The 17299-nt window shown below is 38.5% G+C and overlaps 1 protein-coding gene across 1 annotated transcript; it reads right to left on the minus strand.

Annotated features, from left to right (window-relative positions):
- Window positions 1–2507: 2507 nt before the first annotated feature.
- LOC109035430 (colorectal mutant cancer protein) lies at window positions 2508–10197 on the minus strand. The gene is made up of 5 exons (XM_019049061.2): window positions 9903–10197; window positions 7931–8121; window positions 7249–7379; window positions 6252–6674; window positions 2508–4920 (listed from the first exon to the last, which is right to left on the minus strand). The coding sequence occupies exons 1-5, from the start codon at window positions 10010–10012 to the stop codon at window positions 3943–3945; spliced, it is 1833 nt and encodes a 610-aa protein (XP_018904606.2). The 5' UTR covers window positions 10013–10197; the 3' UTR covers window positions 2508–3942.
- Between the last annotated feature and the right edge of the window lie 7102 nt (window positions 10198–17299).

Genomic DNA, 17299 nt, shown 5'->3' on the forward strand with positions numbered 1-17299 from the left:
CCTGTTGGGCTGACTTTTTGAATTATCGTTATGCGCGGCTGGCTTGTGCGCAGCTCATTGCCACCATAATGAATCTTGTACCACAATTTCTATTAACTCTATCTTTGAAAAGCAACCACAAATTCAATAGAAAAATGAATTATATTTACCCAAGTAACGTATTCTAAAATTTTAAAGGAAAGGAATCCAAGAAATACGTCTAGAGACAGAGAAGGTAAAATCTTACTTTGCGGTTAGAAACCCTGACAGTGCATTGTTGATGATGAAGGTGGTATTTCTTGATGAATTGGCGGGAGTATTCAAATTTTGGCTCCTGCAAGAGGATTCCGCGGCACGAGGAGAGGGGAGGGGTAGAGTTGAACAGAAACTCACTACGTTTGAAGCGAGAAAAAAAGTCTGAGATTTTACTTTTCCGTAAAACTCAATGCTAAGGACGATGATTGAAGAAAAGTTTCATGATAAAAATATCTTCTCTCGTCTTATAATTTTTGTTAGGAGAAAATTTACATTCAGTTGAGTTTAAACGACGACTCCTGCCTAACCCATTTTTCCCAGAATGCGATGTAACTATACTATATGTCGTAACTCTGGGTATAAAGGGACTCTACCTCCACCAAATCCTCATGCCTCATGGTCTCCCCAAGGAAATATTAACTATTTGAAGCTCTGTGCCACTGGGTTCTCACAATGAGTAAATAGTCTCAGAGACCGTCCTCCCCTCCCCCCTCCCCCTCCACACGACCTAGGAAAATTTTCTTAGCGCACTTATTTATACAGGGTAATTCACTGTAACACCTAACGAAATGGAACCACTGTGGTTGCATGGCTGTCTGAGCTTCATACACCTACCCTAGTTTTCAATAATATAAATTCAATAGTAATAAATTGAGATTAAGTAAGTAGCTGTTTAATGTTAAAAAACGGGCTGACTAAAATTTTGGATATTAATTGGTATGTTGGAGTTTTTTTAGCCAACGTGCGTTACAAATTCAGCATAAAGCTGAAAATCTCAATACAGAAGGGAAAAGCTCATATAGCACAATTTTCCCTCAAAGAGATATGCTGTTTTTTGCAACACTAGTTACAACCATCCAGGAAGGCAACTGCAGATGAATTTCGGCCTTGTTGGGCCGATCCTCCAAGCAGCGCAGCCTCCTGGATTTCCTACTACCAAGCTCGGGGAGGTCGTGAAAACCTGCCCGAGACTTGGGCAAGCTGTCGCTGGCACAAGTAAACTTGCGCAATCTAGGGCGCGATTTTTAACATACATTGGCGAAAAAAACTCCAATTTACTGTCTTACGACCCGTGCATCCACCGCAATCAGTTTGTATATTAATTAGGTATTGAAAAAGGTGAAGAAATGGTGCTGGGTCCACACAATTTTGCGGGGAAAAGCTATTAAATTAAAATTTATCGCTATCAAATTTGTATTCTTGAAAACTCTGCTACATTTGACAGGTTTTTCCCCTGCTCCGTCTTTTAAGTACTACTTTTAATGTGATTGCTAAAAACAAAAGATGGAAAACTTTTCTGAATAGGTACCACATAGTCCACCCCCTTCCCTTCGATGTTGCTTAATGCTTACTAAGACAATCGTCTAACTCTTTGGAGCAACTTTTAACCTAGAGAAGGTCCCATGTATTTATTCAAGTCTTCTTATTCCAAACATGAAGAAAAAATTATAGAAATGTGCAAGTGATATCATTATAATGGTAAAGATTCAATGGTATTTTAGAAAGCTATTGGAAATTGACCTTACACAGAGTAAAATTTATTAGCAGGAATCACTACTATTTTTGCTTAGTAATGTCTGAGCAACGTTTGAAAGGATCTTCTAATTGAACAAGACCGATCATAACAAACTACATAAGTTAAGCTCATACATCAGTCAATACTGGCAAAGATGAATGCCTAGAAAATTTTTTTGTTCCACCTATTTACATTGTTTTAACAGACTCAAGGTCTTCAAAATATTTCATCAGTGATTCTTCAATATTGCCTAACAATACGGCACTTTTCAACAATAGAGAAGCCAGAACATCTCATTATTTAGACAGCATTATTCCTCAGCACTGCAGTACATGATGCTGATTAATAGTTTCAAACGCTACATGGAATACGTTGTCAATCACAGATCATTAGAAGTTCTACTTTCTAATTGTTAGGTAAACTTGAGAAAATAATCTTGGGCATCATAATCAAGTAAACATTGTAAAATCAAAATTAATTTGGATTTTTTTTTTCATTCTTTATTGAAAGAGTTTCCCAGGTATAGGTTTAATAGTCAGATATTGTAAATCTCTCGTTTAGAGTACCTAAAAATTCCTTTCTAATTTCTTGACAAAGTTAAATACTGATTGTGAATAAGAACGTAAATTTTCTACGCTGGATCTGTTCCATAAATCCATACCTACCTACAATCTAAAAAAAAAGTATGTTTAAACATTAAACATTTGGTAAAACCTTTCCAAATACTAAAAAAATTGCAATAAGAAAAAGCCACAAATTAACGGGAGAAAACAACTGGGTTTACTGGAGTCTTTCAGACAATCAGACAATTACTGACTAAACAATAAATTTGAGGAGAAATTTGTACTGAAAATATTGAAAAAGAGAGAATATAATGAGATCAATTACTTTCAGCGAATAACACTTGAAAAATCGTTTAAATATGATAAAGCCAACAAATTATGGTAAAGCTAATAAAAAAAAAAAAATTTCAAATGGCCTTAAGAGACATGTGCATTTTTTAATAAATTGGTACAACAAAATACTTGATAAAATAGAAGTGAAACTGATAACAAACAACCACGGCGAAACTGGAGAAATGGTGCATCTCGTCTGCGGTGTTTCAAAATCTCCTCTCCTACTTTTGTTTTTGAAGGGAGACCGAAGCAACATTATGGCTCAAAATTTTCACCACATTTTCTCCACAGGGAGAAAAAAAATTACCAAAGTTTCCAAGAAATGATGTTTAATAGTTTTCCGAGTAGAAAATGAAGTACGATAGGAAGTTTGCAACGCTGAAAACAGAGATACGCATTTCTGCAGTTTCACCATTCATAATAAATACATATAAAAAAATATGAATAACAAAAAAAAATTAGTTAAAACAGAGAAGTAACAGAACACAGGTAAGACAATGATAACAATGGAAAAAAAATTAGTATTAGTAAAAATTTGAAAAAAAAAAATAACAAATTTTGGTATGAATGAATACATGTAAAAAACAGACATATTGAAGGTATGTTTGTTGCAAATTATTTTCTTTTACTTTTTTCTATTTTTTCATTGCCATCAACTACACATAATAGTCTGAGTTAAAGTTTTCAATGCTTCTAGACAAGAAAAGGAAGAAAATAAAAATTCTATCAAAGATATCATTTGACTGATCTTTTCTTATAAATACTCTATGAGACGCTTTGGTAAGATTAATCAGGGAACAAATGTTAAATTAAAACTTGGTCAGTGAAAGACAATCCAATAACTACATAACTGAGATCAATAGCACTCTTTCAGAAGTGGGAAAAACCTTGCAAAAATTTAAAATACCGATGTGCACAATTTTTTTATCTTGCAGTGCAACTATAATTTTTGCAACAGTCATTTTAACAATCAATAATCCCTTAAAAATTAGACAACAGGAATGGCAGAGATCAACATTAAAGAAGAAAAAAAATCAGTTTATCAAAAGAGGAAACTAAATATTTTAAAATCTTCAGGATCCCAATTTCTCTATGATCAGTTTTGCTTAAGTGGCAAACCAATGACAAACTAAACAACAAAAACTGTAAAAAGTAAATAGAGAAAAAACAAAACAAGAAAATTTTCGGATGATAATGAGCCCCTGAAATTTCAATGGTTTGGTCTAGCTGTTGAGACTGAAAATTATTATAATATCTGATCCTCTGGATGAAATTTTGCTGACCAATGAACAAATCCTAACTGCGTGGCTTCCGCCATGCTTCTAGCTCAGTCTCTAGTGCTCTGACTGTTCCCTCATAACCTGCCACCTTATCCTCTAGCACCATAATATTTTGCTTTAGACCTCCTACCTGCGCTGCATGACGCTCAGCCATTGATAACATCTGTGTCTCAACTTTGCGAACACGTGTCTGAAGCTTCTGGTTACACTTGTCTAAACTATGCGCCAAAACCGCATTCACCGTTTTTAGCTGATTCACTCGCTCACTCAGCTGTCGCTGCTTCATCTCAGCATTACGTGTTACCCGGTCTAATGTGAGTGCCACCTCTTTTAATCTCTCTTTCAGCCGAATTTCAGCTGCATCTCCTCGATCACAGGTTTCAGCACCACTCTGAGCTAGGGCTTGATACTGCAGCTGCTGTGAAAAAAGCTTCAATTCTAATTGCTCACGTTCTTTCTCTGCTCGAAATAACTGTGCTTTCAGCTCGGCTTTTTCCTCACGCATGGCCATAAGCTCTTGCATCAACACTGCTGTCTCAATATCCAGCTTCCTGGCCTCAGTGACGCTCACTAAGTTTGCAGGAGGCTCTCCTACGTGTGATTCTAGCTTGACAACAGTAGAGGTTATTGAGTTCTGTTCGTTTTGAAGTTTTGACAATTTGCTCATTAGTTTTTCTTCATTATGCCTAGGACTTTTCTTAGCATCACGGAGGGTGCGGTAGATATCTATAATTTGATTGCTTTTGTCGAGAGCCTGTTTCAGGGCAATGATGTTTGATTCGTACTTACCAATGAGGATGCTGAGTCGAGTGCAATGAGATTTTGATTCGTCAAAGTTTAGTTGGAGAAGAGCATTTTGAGATCTGATGTGCTCAAGCTTGGCATTCAAGCGCTCCATTTCCACTTCAAGCTCGTGCTTTTCTTTGAGTTCTTGAATGTCGCAGTTTTCCTTCAGGTCTGAAACAAGGTGCTCAGCAACCTCAGTTCGAGAGACCTGCAACATTCAATTTTCCATGGATGAATTAATACATATATTCGAACCACAGAGTAAACTAACAAGTGCTTGGTCATAGAAATGTGTATTTTTTTAATATTTACTGATGGTGCATTACTTATTCTCATTTGGACAGATTTATGCTAAAAGGAACCATGTGCAAGTGAAAAGATGGTATGTGCTCCTGGTGAGCTGGATAAGAAACAATGTAAAAGTGGATATAGTTTCTTTTGAGAAAATGGAAAAACGGGATTTTACATTAAATCAAAAGGAACTGAGTGCTAACTTGTGAGCCGTGGACATGTGACAAAAGCGTTGTGGACAGGGCTCATGAGTTAATGCTCCGCAGCAGCGGCTTCTTCACCCCTGACCTCTCTGATGCTATAAAACTCCCATTCATTCTTACGGCCCTTAACGAATGAGCACACCCCATCTTTCTATTTGCGCATAGTTCCAATTTTCATAAATACGTCTATTTGATTCAATACCTGCATACTCTTCCTACAGTTTAGTATAATTAGAGGATAGTTTACAAAAACAACACACAAAATCAAATGGACAACAGTCACAAACCACTCTGGGTCAGGGATGTAACCATAAGTTCTATAGGGGAGGGGAGAGGGGTGTCCACAATCAAAAATTTATTGTGAGAAGTGTCCTAACATGAAATAAATAGGAAGCTCCACAGTTCATGCAGTATCGAAAGATTTTGAGAATTAATATTAAATACAAAAACATGTGATAGTGAGTGAATAAATTATGATAAAGAAAAAATACTAGTCAAGCATGACTTTTAGCCTATTTTTAATACTGCAAACTTTTCATAAAAAAGTCTGCACTCATTTTATTTTTCTGACAGAAAGCAATTAAAAGTTACAGCTTAAACTTCACTATTTTTCTCCTTCATCAAACATGATCATCCTGCAAAATTACAAGCTATCTTATTTCGTAACTTGGTTTTCTTTGAGAAAATTAAATATGCACGGATATTTTGAAACACAGCAATTGAGATCCTAATTTCGAATTTTAGCCGCCAAGTTAGGCGATGAAAATAAATAAAAAGATGCTTTTTTAGACGCTTATAGCAGGCTGTCCTATTTCTGTCTTTAAAATTATAACTTGCAGAGTAAGGGTAGGACACCTAAGACAAGCAATTCCGCAGCGCAAGTTGGCAACCAAAAGTGACACAAAGGAACTCAATCAGATTTCCTGGATTGTCGCACCACAGATTGTTTTGTGGTGGCTGATTTGAGCGGCAGAATTGCCCATCTTGCTTGCCGTGTCTTCATACAATATTCAAGCAGACAAATTTCGAATTAAAAAGCACTTACCCCTAGATTAGAAATCAGATATCCAGTGACTGGCCTGTCCATAGTTTTCAGTTTGATTCTTTCAGCTACTTTCAAAATTGGCACCTGGTTACCAGGAGCTACTTTTGTATCACATCTCTGATGTTTATTATACTCAAGTTCGCTGCTCAGCATCGATAATGCTGCATGCAGCTCTTCAATTTCTGTGTCTTTTCGCCTCATTAATTGTTTCAGCTCAATGATCTGAGACTCCAGCAGTCCATTTTGTACACTGTCAGTATCTACATTGCTTCTACAATCAGAGAGTACTTCTGGGATCCGATTTCCTCCCTGGTTACTTAGATTACTCTGACATCTTAGCCTTCCAGATAATTCAGCAATGACGTCATGCAGTTCTGCAATTTTCCCTTCTTTTTCAAAATTCAAGTTGGACTCCTGCAATTCCTAGTAAAGAAAAAGAATCACCGTTTAGGTTGCAAATATAATAGCAATTATTGAGGAAACTCTGATGAAAAGGTATTTGAAAGAATGTACATTTAACATTTTCATATTAAGACTTTTATAGGCGCTTTAATGAGCTCTCTTCAATATTATTGAAACCAGTCACTCAGAAATTTTTACTCGTTGAATTTAAACCATTTCAAGGAGCTATAACCATTATGGCAAAAACTCTGTTTTTAATAGATTCTTACTCTCATTAAAGATATGTTATGAATGTTAAAGACAAGATATCTCACAGATAAACTATTTCTCACTAAAAGATACCAAAATCAAAAGAAGCTAAGCAGGTGATTTTCAAGTCTCTTGAAAATCTGACCATCTGGATATTCTAAATTTTATTGCATGCTTGAACTTTATACACATAAACATGAAGTTTGAAGATGAATTCACACCAATCGGCAAACCGAGCTTAGTTCAAAGTCATTGATATAACTGAGAACACTAAATCAGTGTCATGCTAACGTAATATTGCTTACTTTTCATATAATCAATACAATCTCTCTATGGCAGTACTTACTTTGTTCTCAGAGGTTTTCAATTGGAGAGCAGCTAAGGACTGAGCTACTTTCTCTAATGACAATTGTAAACATTTTGCTTCTGACTGTAAATCTTGCGCCTCTTTGTGGAATTCCAAATTTTCTGGCCTCCCTGAAATTAAAGAAAAATAGAAAGAGTGAAGGAAATGCTTCTTAATCTTGAAATTCATTAGACTGAAGGAGAAAATAAGACACAAAGTAGACACTTGCCTGTTAAAATAAATTGAGACTGATTAATATCTATGAGCCAAGCAGAGCATGGCAACTTGTAAAGGAACAAAGCTACTGGTTGGAAACAAAACCACTGATTGAACACAACCTTATAGATAATTTCAGAGCACACGAAGATTACTGTGAAGCAATAGCAGGTTAGTTGCAACACTTGCTTGAAAGTGACGTTATAGTGGCCTTTTTGGATAAATTGAGACCAAGCATTCAGAATAGTTGTAGTCTCACTGTTACTTTAACTATCTTTAGACACATCGGGTCCTTTGAGATGTGATTAAAGTATGAATATGCTCTCTGTGACTCATTTCAAACCTCCGAATTTCTGAATGCTACGCATGCCTCCTGACATCATCTAATGCAAAGATATGAGCAAAAAAAGGATTGCAAAAATGAAAAATCTACCACAATATACTGTAAAATAACAAAAGTTCATACCATTGGTGTTTGGAATGTTCTGTGGCTGCTTCAAAACTCCTGGGCCCCCGTCTCCACTTCCTGATGCATTCAGATGATTTTGAATAAAATCAGCATAAGTCATTTCATGATCATCATCGTCGTTAATGAGTTGTAGGAGAGTTTCACTCAATGTTTCTTGCAATATAGATGAAGTTTGGGTTGAATTTTGCCTGGAAATTGATGCATAAATGATGAGTGAGACAACGAACTTTAAAAAATTTGATTAAGGTCGGCAAAAATTAACCAGGAAGTATTTTCCAAAAATATTCTGGAGCTATTTTGTGCAAAGCCGAGTCAATGCTGAGATGAGGCAAAGGACCTGTAAGGAGTAAATAGAGTCCACGCTAAATAAGACTGCCACAGAAGATTTTCTGACGTCACTTCTTTGTGTAAAGTAAGTACAAGAACCAGGATGGCAGATCTTCTGTGACCTTATTTGCTACTGACCGGTTGAAAATTCAGCAATGTAAGAGGACAGAATCTTACTCTATAGTATAAAATCATAAGGGTGCCGTGTCACGCTGAGGGTGTAACGCTAATCATGTCACAAACCGGTTTCTCCTCCACTCCCTGCTCCCCTCCCGCCGCGCACGCTCACATGCTTCCCGCCGTCTCCAAACCGGGTTTTCCCTAACTCTTAATGATCTTTTAACGATCTCACGATATCTGCTTATTAGAGGCGCGAAGCGCCTCTGGGGGGTTGGACCGCGGAGCGGCCAGGGGGCACAGCCCCCTAGTTCTCTATTAATTTTCATGGAGGATTGAAACTTTTGGCAGATTATTAAAAAAAAAAAAAAACAGAACTCGATTAAGCATATTTAACTGAGATTAGCCTGACTACATTAAATGTTGCCTTATTTCTAACTGGGTGGTGTCGTCTAGTTCTTGAGTTCTCTGTTAAAAAAAAAAAACTTGAGAGGAAATTAGGGAATTTGAAATGTCATAAGGCTGATTATGGTTAAAGATTTCCGTGTTGATACTTTCATTTAAAGAGAGACAGATGAACATTGTCACTTGAAATTTTCCTTCAGTTCGATATAGGATGAAGAAAAGTCATCATGTTTCTCAGATAATAAAATTTGACAAAAATTCAGGACAATTGCCGATCCAGATCCATATTTTTCCTTGAAATTCTGATGAAACCTTGAAATGCAACTAAAAATTACAATGAATTGACAAGATTTGTGAGACTTTGTGGTGTGGAGATTTCGTTCCACTACAGGTTATTTGGTCAATGATAAATTCATTTTAAATCAGTCCTAAAAATCCAATTTGACAGCTTGCCAAAATTTCAAGAGGCTAAGCTGGCTGTTAAATCAGATCATGCCTCCATCTGAGGAAAAGGGAACTAGGCAGATATAAAGGTACATTCTGGGATGATCCAGTCAAGTAATTCCTCGGTCATAAGGTGTGTCCGTGATAGAAAACAAAGATTATTTCAATGAACTAACGGCGGAGTTACCTGGTGTACAACTGAGGCCTAACTACTGTCGTGTACTGAGCTACTGCAGCAATATACTGCCATGACATTCACTGGGTAAAAAGCATTGCTTCAACGGAGGTTCAAGAACAATCATCAAACTCGCAACGCTTTCACCTGGTAATTTACGTTGAGGCCTGTTGTTTATCACAAACGCACCTACATATGTTGATCATATCTGACGCTCCATCAGTTTCTGAACAACAGAGGGGAGATCCGGAGAGATCAATGACTATCTGGACCATTGGAAAAATGCCATTGAGAGAAACAATTATTCAAGTGTGAGCCTGCAATTCCGGGTATTCATTTTCCATCGATAAAGACAAAACTCTTGTGATCAGCCTGCCGATTTGAAAGAGCTCTCCAACATAACCTTAAAAATATTCTAGGTTGTACCAAAATTAGACTAACAAACAGTGCAAGATAGGACCACAATAATAACCATTGGAATTTCTTTAAAGCTGGACATACCTAAGACCAATGTCATGTGTTGTGTTTCGATATGAAGCATCATCTGGGTGCTCTTGTCTAGCGTCACTTGTTACTGTGGAAGTACTCCTTGCCTGCAGCCCATCAGCCATTGAAGACACAGATTTTCACTCAAGTAATCGATTACTTACTTTGTAAGAACCAAAAGAATTAATTTTCATTTGATACGAGACTAATTATGACTTAAAAGTGTTCAGACAACTAACTAATCAACTGATAATTATTATTGTTTACATGTAGAATGATGTAGAGTGTAGTCTTATCAGTAGATGGCAGTAGTGTTCCAATGCAGTGTTGCATTGTTGTCTGTTGTCAGATTGAAGCGAATAATCAGTCAAAACTGCAACAGCGATAAAGGAACACTGACAGAGCCGCAGTGTTGAGGCTGATTTAATATCAATCTTCCATCGCATTGCTAAGGCGCAATGATACAACTATACGTACTCTCCGGAACGCGTGAGGTATCACGCCACATTTGAAGGCGTTTTCGAAACTGCCAACTTTCCAAATCAGCAACCTTGCGTCGCATTGATAGGCGTCAACCAAAACTGGCCAGCAAGAATTAAGCACTTTTGCAGCCCTTCTTCAGTACATAAACTATAGATTCAGTTCCTCAAAAGCAGAAAGAATGCAGTACTTTTTCGATGCCCTTTAAGTTGATTGTTGAATTGAGTTCATATTATTTAGTTATATTTCTTCCTGCGCTTGATTATTTTTAATCCTTCTAAAAATTGATCGAATTGCGTAATATAAGCCTAGCTTGAACACTTTTAGTCCTCGCGGTCAAAACTGCAACAGCGATAAAGGAACACTGACAGGGCCGCAGCGTTGAGGCTGATTTAATATCAATCTTCCATCGCATTGCTAAGGCGCAATGATACAACTATACGTACTCTCCGGAACGCGTCAGGTATCACGCCACATTTGAAGGCGTTTTCGAAACTGCCAACTTTCCAAATCAGCAACCTTGCGTCGCATTGATTGGCGTCAACCAAAACTGGCCAGCAAGTATTAAGCACTTTTGCAGCCCTTCCTCAGTACATGAACTAAACATTCAGTTCCTCAAAAGCAGAAAGAATGCAGTACTTTTTCGATGCCCTTTAAGTTGATTGTTGAATTGAGTTCATATTATTTAGTTATATTTCTTCCTGCGCTTGTTTATTTTTAATCCTTCTAAAAATTGATCGAATTGCGTAATAAGCCTAGATTGAACACTTTTAGCCCTCGTGGTCAAAACTTGATATAATCAGTCACCGATTTCTCTCTTCCCCTCCCCTCCCCTCACACGAGGCGCGACGGGCTGGCGCCACTCAGTCTAGTGACTTAATCTTCAACCCTTTGATCTGCCGCACCTCATAGAATTAGGTTTCCTCCCAAAGATAAATATTCTTCCAACTCCCCTGCTGACCCACTTTTGCTGACCTACTTAGGTTTGTAGACTTGCGGGGGTGTTCTCAAAACTGAATCACGTGTTGGTGGTTTTTTTTTCTTTTTCTTTTTTTTCACATTTTCTTTGCGGTTACCACCAACTTCAGCAAAGCTTCTACTGAGCTGAACAATCTCGTTTCCTGTTTCCATTAATTTAAACTTCTTGCTCATCGAAAATATTAATATGATGAAATGAAATAAAATCACTGAAGTTCCCTTGAAATTGCGGATGAATATTGGGTTCATCCTTAAATTACGGAAATTCGAACGCACGGGATTTTAACCCCCCCCCCCCCCCATTGCCTCCGCAACGCTGAGCAGAATCCCTCAGACGAGCCCCCCCCCCCCCCTAAATTAAGCCACGCAACGCTAACCGTGACCCCCCCCCCCCCTCCGGAGATATTGCGCCGTCGTATGGAGCGTCTATCCTTTCCGAATTTCAATCAATTTTTTGCGAAAGTATTGCTCGATCCCATTAAAACCGGCGATGGAGGAAGGGGGAGCGATCATTTGGCTTCTTAAGACTTGCACTAGTTTACACCCTATATTGTAACTAAATAGTGAAACGTACCGATTTACGACACTTAAGGACACATGCACCTACATGTGCTCTGATAAATAAATAAATAATCAATGCAGATGCATCCAGGGCCCGATTAAGGAATCTGGCGCCCTAGGCTAATGATTTCTTTGCCCCTCCCCCCCCTCCTGCTCCTTTTCTTCTTGCCTCCGGGCCCAGATAAGGGGCGCGGAGCGCATACACTTACCTATTCCACACATTTTTTTCGCTTCTGATGACGTGGATTTTCTTTTTTTCTTCCTTCATAATCTCGATAAAATTCAAAATTTGGCGCCTCCAAGAAGCTCGCGCCCCAAGCTTCAGCTTGGCCAGCCTGTGCGGTAATCACCAGGGCTTAACTCGTTGAAATCAAAGGAAATTTACAGGCACTTGAAAGTAAATCCAAACGGAAGCTCAAGCTCAAAGGCAACTAATGCTCCATTCCAGGGCCGGATTTACCTACTTGCCGCTCATGGGCCGCCTGTATTTTGCCGCCCCCTTCTCATTCGTTTTGGAATACCAATAAAAACTATCAAGTAAGCGTGCCAGCGGGGGAGGGGTGCATAAGAATCGTTTACTCTTGTTGGACATATTTTTTGGGAAAGCCCTGTTAACACTACTTACAAAAGTTCACGGAACTTTGAGCGAAAGTTAAGTTCCGTAAACCTATCTCTGTGTGGACAAGGCCTTCCATTCATAAGAAATGAACGGACAAATTATGAAAGAACAAACATAGATGTAGTTTAATGATTTTAACTTCCACCGCCGCGCTGCGCCGCGCCGCGCAGACTGCACTGTGTTTGACGCAATGCGTGAAGTATTCACGCAGTCTTGTAGGCGCTAAGCGTTTCACGCTGACCGCACTTTGTTTGACGCAATGCGTGAAGTATTCATGCATTCTTGTAGGCGCTATCCGTTTCACGCTGACCGCAGTGACCGCACTGTGTTTGATGCAAGGCGTGAAGTATTCGTGCAGTCTTGTAGGCGCTAATATGTGTTACATGCCGACCGCCGCGCTGAGGGCTTCTCCTTTTCATCTCAAGTCCTCGTCATCATTTCTCTCTAAGTCGCGCCGTTCCAGGCCAAATTGCGTGTTTGGTTTCTCTCTCTCTGCTGTCTCTTTTATCACTGAAAGACAACACAATTAGAAATTACTATACTCTCAGGAAATGAGAGATTTTGTCGCCTTTTCTCGTTTGTAATTTGTTTTCAAAATTCGATTTTTTTTTTAAAAAAAAAATTGCAAAATTTGCCGCCCCCTTGATTTGCCGCCATGGGCCGCGGCCCATGTGGCCACCCCCTGAATCCGCCCCTGCTCCATTCTGAGTTGAATTTTTGAGTTGCATTTGGAGATTTTGAATGTGTTTCCTGTATTCTACCACACGTAAATTCAATAAGGAAACGTGTACTGTAGTAGTAGTAGTAGTCCTAGATTTCGCTCTCTGTCTGGTGATCCATCGAGCATTATTTGTTAGAATTAAAAGAATTAGTTAATACTTACAACAAGCTGTAAGGACAAAATCCTTCCACGGTTGAAATAGTTGCCCTGCCAGTATGAAAATTTGTAAATCTGTTGAAACTGTTAAAAAAAAGAGAATGTTCAAAATTTATTCAATTTGCATTCATTTATCTATGAATTACTTGCTCAACATTGAGTGTCTGCATAAAGAAATTGAAAGACAGTGGAGAAAATAATGTGTCAAAGATCGAACCTGATTTAAACGGGAAGGCCAGACCTTTCATACAGTAACGCTCATAGTTTTGAGGTCCTATCTTAAAGGAGCGGTCAAAAATTACGTACCTGACGTACTTCTCGGCATTTTGGACCCCCCCCCCCCCCCCCCCCTTGCAACTCTTTATAACGAAAAATGTAAGCATTTTATGAATGAAATATTACGTAACGCTTGCCGGACCCCTCCCCTTTTAAGATCCCAAAAATTTTGGGGAACTGATAAATATACATACAGCTGGATAAAATTTGAAGTATATTCCTAATGGATGAGACAGATAACGTCGAAGAAATATAAAATTATACATTTTGGACTTCGTGTTTTTTTATAATTGGAGAGGGTTATAAAATTGAGGGGGTGCACTGACCCCCTATCCTTTCCTAGATATGGTGGCGCGGCGGCCAACTCTATAAGGCTGTACTGCTAAGATCAAAGACTGAGCACCTTCAAATTTTCGTTTTTCCACAACACGCTCTCTTTCGCACGAATAGTTCCACTCGAACGTGTAGAGTTTGATTATTTTTCGTTTTTCAGTTTAGATATCGCGTTGTGCTGATGTTGAGCATGGTTTGTGGAGCAACTGTATATTCTTACCTAGGAGATGTCTTTGTAGTCTAAACGAAGAATTCAAGGCGCTCTAAATTTTTTGTAGTCTTCGCAGTATTGTCCGCCGGCACCGCTCCACGACCCACGAGTCCCACGAGTGAAGCGCTTAATGCTCGGGAAGTCAAAACGCCTTCATTACCGTGCGTATGCAACACAGACATCCGTGAAGCTCGAATAGTTGCATCCAGGCGTTAAAATGAAATTCCTTTGGTGTTCATTGCATATCGAGGGTGAAACTACCAGACCACGTATCTTGGTTTGCGAAGTTGTAGACTTCCTGTCATATTTTAATTTTTAAATTAGCAAGACTACTCGACTTCAATTCTTGAAAACTTCCGTGATTTTTCCTCTATATGCGAAGGAAACTCTGTAAAAACTTCAAAAAATTATATTGATTCATGTTCTTTCAAAAAAATTAAATGGGATCGGAGATTTTCAAACACCGCAAACGAGATACGAGATCTGGTAGTTTCACCGTCGATATGCCACTCATCGAGCACAATTTCCTTATTTCTCTTAATTCTTACCTTATAATTAAAGCGTTGCCTTTTGTACCAATGAAGTTAATTATTACTGACTTTTATCGCGACTCGATCAATTTAATCAGAGGTGCATTTAATTTAAATTTATCACAACGTGATCGGTTCTGGAAATGACAAAATATATTAGGTATGAGTATTATTTGTATAATTTTGCCTTTAACGTGGTTTAAAAAACTGTCGTTTGTTTGGATTTTATTTTTGGTTGTTTTTTTCATCACGAAAAAGGGTCTTGACATTTAAAACCGAAATTTTCAAAAAAGAATCCTATAGGTACTTTGAATGAAAATTTGAACCAAAACTATGATCATTCTCCTTTTGACAAAATAGAATTTGATGTGACACCTGTAAGATCACAAGCCTAAAGTGTACAGGGTGTCCCGCAAGCAGTCCAGGCCCATGAATTTCACTGGCGAAACTGCAGTATAGTAAAGTAAAGTAATATTTTCGTGAAAACTATATAATGTTCTGCTCTTTCCCCTGAAATTTGGACTGCATCCTGCGATCCCTACATTTACTAGCCTAAAATGTCGAAAAATGCGGCAGAATCGTTTCATGGACACTTCAGGAAAATTTTTTCGAGCTTGCATCTGACTGGACTTTTTTTAACACTTCCGCAAAAACAAATACCTACGTTGGAAATGCAAATTATGGGATGATGTATATTAGTAGCTTATAGAGTAGAAAGGTCGTAAGTATATTTCTTTTGTTTCAATATTTCAAAAGGAAGCTGGCAAATGGCTCCACTGCAGCCCATTTAATTCGTAATATTTGAAATTTTACACCTTGCGTCCGGCGTTCCATACCACCATCGAATTTCTTTACACATTTAAGAGCTCCTACTGTAAGCATAAAGGCTGAGAATGCAAATAACTTGATTTTTCAAGAGAGGTAAGTTACCCATTTTTTGCTCTGCATATGGACATCCATAAAAGTCGCTCCCACAATGCACTCGGTCAGTCGGGCCGGGCGTTCTGCGACGCTCAAGCGCCACATGTGACTATCCTCTCAGAGGTTATCGAGCAACTGACAACGCAACAATTCCTCGTCAACGCCCTGCCACTATCCCTTCGTAGGACGTCCCCGTCGCCTTTTCCCACGTGGTACTCAATCCAGAAATCGTTTGGGCAACCTCTCCTCCGACATGCTTTGCACATGTCCATACCACACTAACTTTTCGCTCTAGCCTTCCAGTATATCCAACTGAGATTTTGAGGAGTATCTATTTAGGCCGTTAAAATGCTGTCGAGCCAAACACCTCGAAAAAAGCGACTGAAAAATTCAGGAATTTAGATTAGCAATCACGGATAGCACAAGCACAACCGCGATGATGGCCTTTAAAAACACGATCTCGTTTTGAAGCGCCTTCTTTTTTCGTGATACTGCACGCATTGTCGCTAAGTTAGTTTAGTTGCCTGCCTGACCCAAACCCATATAGCATGGATTTCACTACACGCACAAACGAGTGTGCCGCTTGGTACAATGCATTCATGGAGGAATATCATCTATTCCAATTATAGGGGAAAAATCAGTAATCTAATCTTGATCTTTTGTACCTGAATTTTATATTATTTTTATTCATATAACTGGTGACCGTGCGGATTACCGACGATTGCTTATTGGTCGCGACATTGACACTAAATTTTGAATGCAAAAGCTCTGTAGTTGAATGAAGAGCCCTCTATACTTCATTTTCGGTTATGTGCAAATGCTACTATTTTTCCTCAGAAAGTCCACAGAATAATGGCTTTAATGGCTTGTCTGCAGTTATTATAACAGCAACGCACAATTTGAGGGGCTTGGAGGACAAGGCTCATAAGTGCAGTTTTTGCTATTTCGAGAAGTAAGTGTTTAATGTTCCGAAATTACACAAATCCATATGACAGAAAAAAAGTTCAAACTGACTTTTTCAAGCTTAAAAATTAGAATTTGGCAGCGAATTTTTCACAGAATATATATGAAGACAAGTCTCATTTGAAACAATTAATATCTCAATTTTTCGAAAATTGCTCGTATGCGCCTTGTCCTCCGAATCCTTCAATTATTGGAGAAACACCTAATGGTGCTTGGGAAACGTGCCTAAATTATGTAACGCTCTAAAGGGAGGAATATGAGCTTGCGATACAAGAAGGGGGGGCGGCGCAGTGCCGCAGCATTACGCAACCATTCCTTTTGGTAGAAAACATACGTAATTTTTCACACTATCATTGAAAGTGAGTCCTTCCTAACTAAACAAGTTGCCCACAATTTTGAGATCCTCAGAAAGGGTCCATTGAGCGTTACGTAAATATTAAGGGGGGTCCGGGGTTGCGCTGGGAAACTTTACAAGGGGGAATGGGGAGTCAAAAATGCTGAAAAAGTGTGCTACGTAATTCATGAACGTTACCTTACCAGGTTTTGCATTTCCACTCTTCATTCAACTATTGAGGTTTAAGTACTTGGAATTTCCGAAAATTAATGAATTTTAAAAGTTGTTTGTTGAAAAAAATAACAGTGGTGCGATTCAAAAGGCTGAGA

Source organism: Bemisia tabaci, chromosome 4 (genome assembly GCF_918797505.1).
Source record: "Bemisia tabaci chromosome 4, PGI_BMITA_v3".
In the NCBI taxonomy this organism is placed as follows: domain Eukaryota; kingdom Metazoa; phylum Arthropoda; class Insecta; order Hemiptera; family Aleyrodidae; genus Bemisia; species Bemisia tabaci.

Coding starts and splice junctions, on each gene's coding strand:
- LOC109035430 (XM_019049061.2), bottom strand. CDS start 10,012: ATGGCTGATGGGCTGCAGGCAAGGAGTACTTCCACAGTAACAAGTGAC. Junction 8,122..9,902: donor ACACATGACATTGGTCTTAG/GTATGTCCAGCT, acceptor ATCAATTTCCAG/GCAAAATTCAACCCAAACTT. Junction 4,921..6,251: donor ATCTGATTTCTAATCTAGGG/GTAAGTGCTTTT, acceptor TGAATGTTGCAG/GTCTCTCGAACTGAGGTTGC.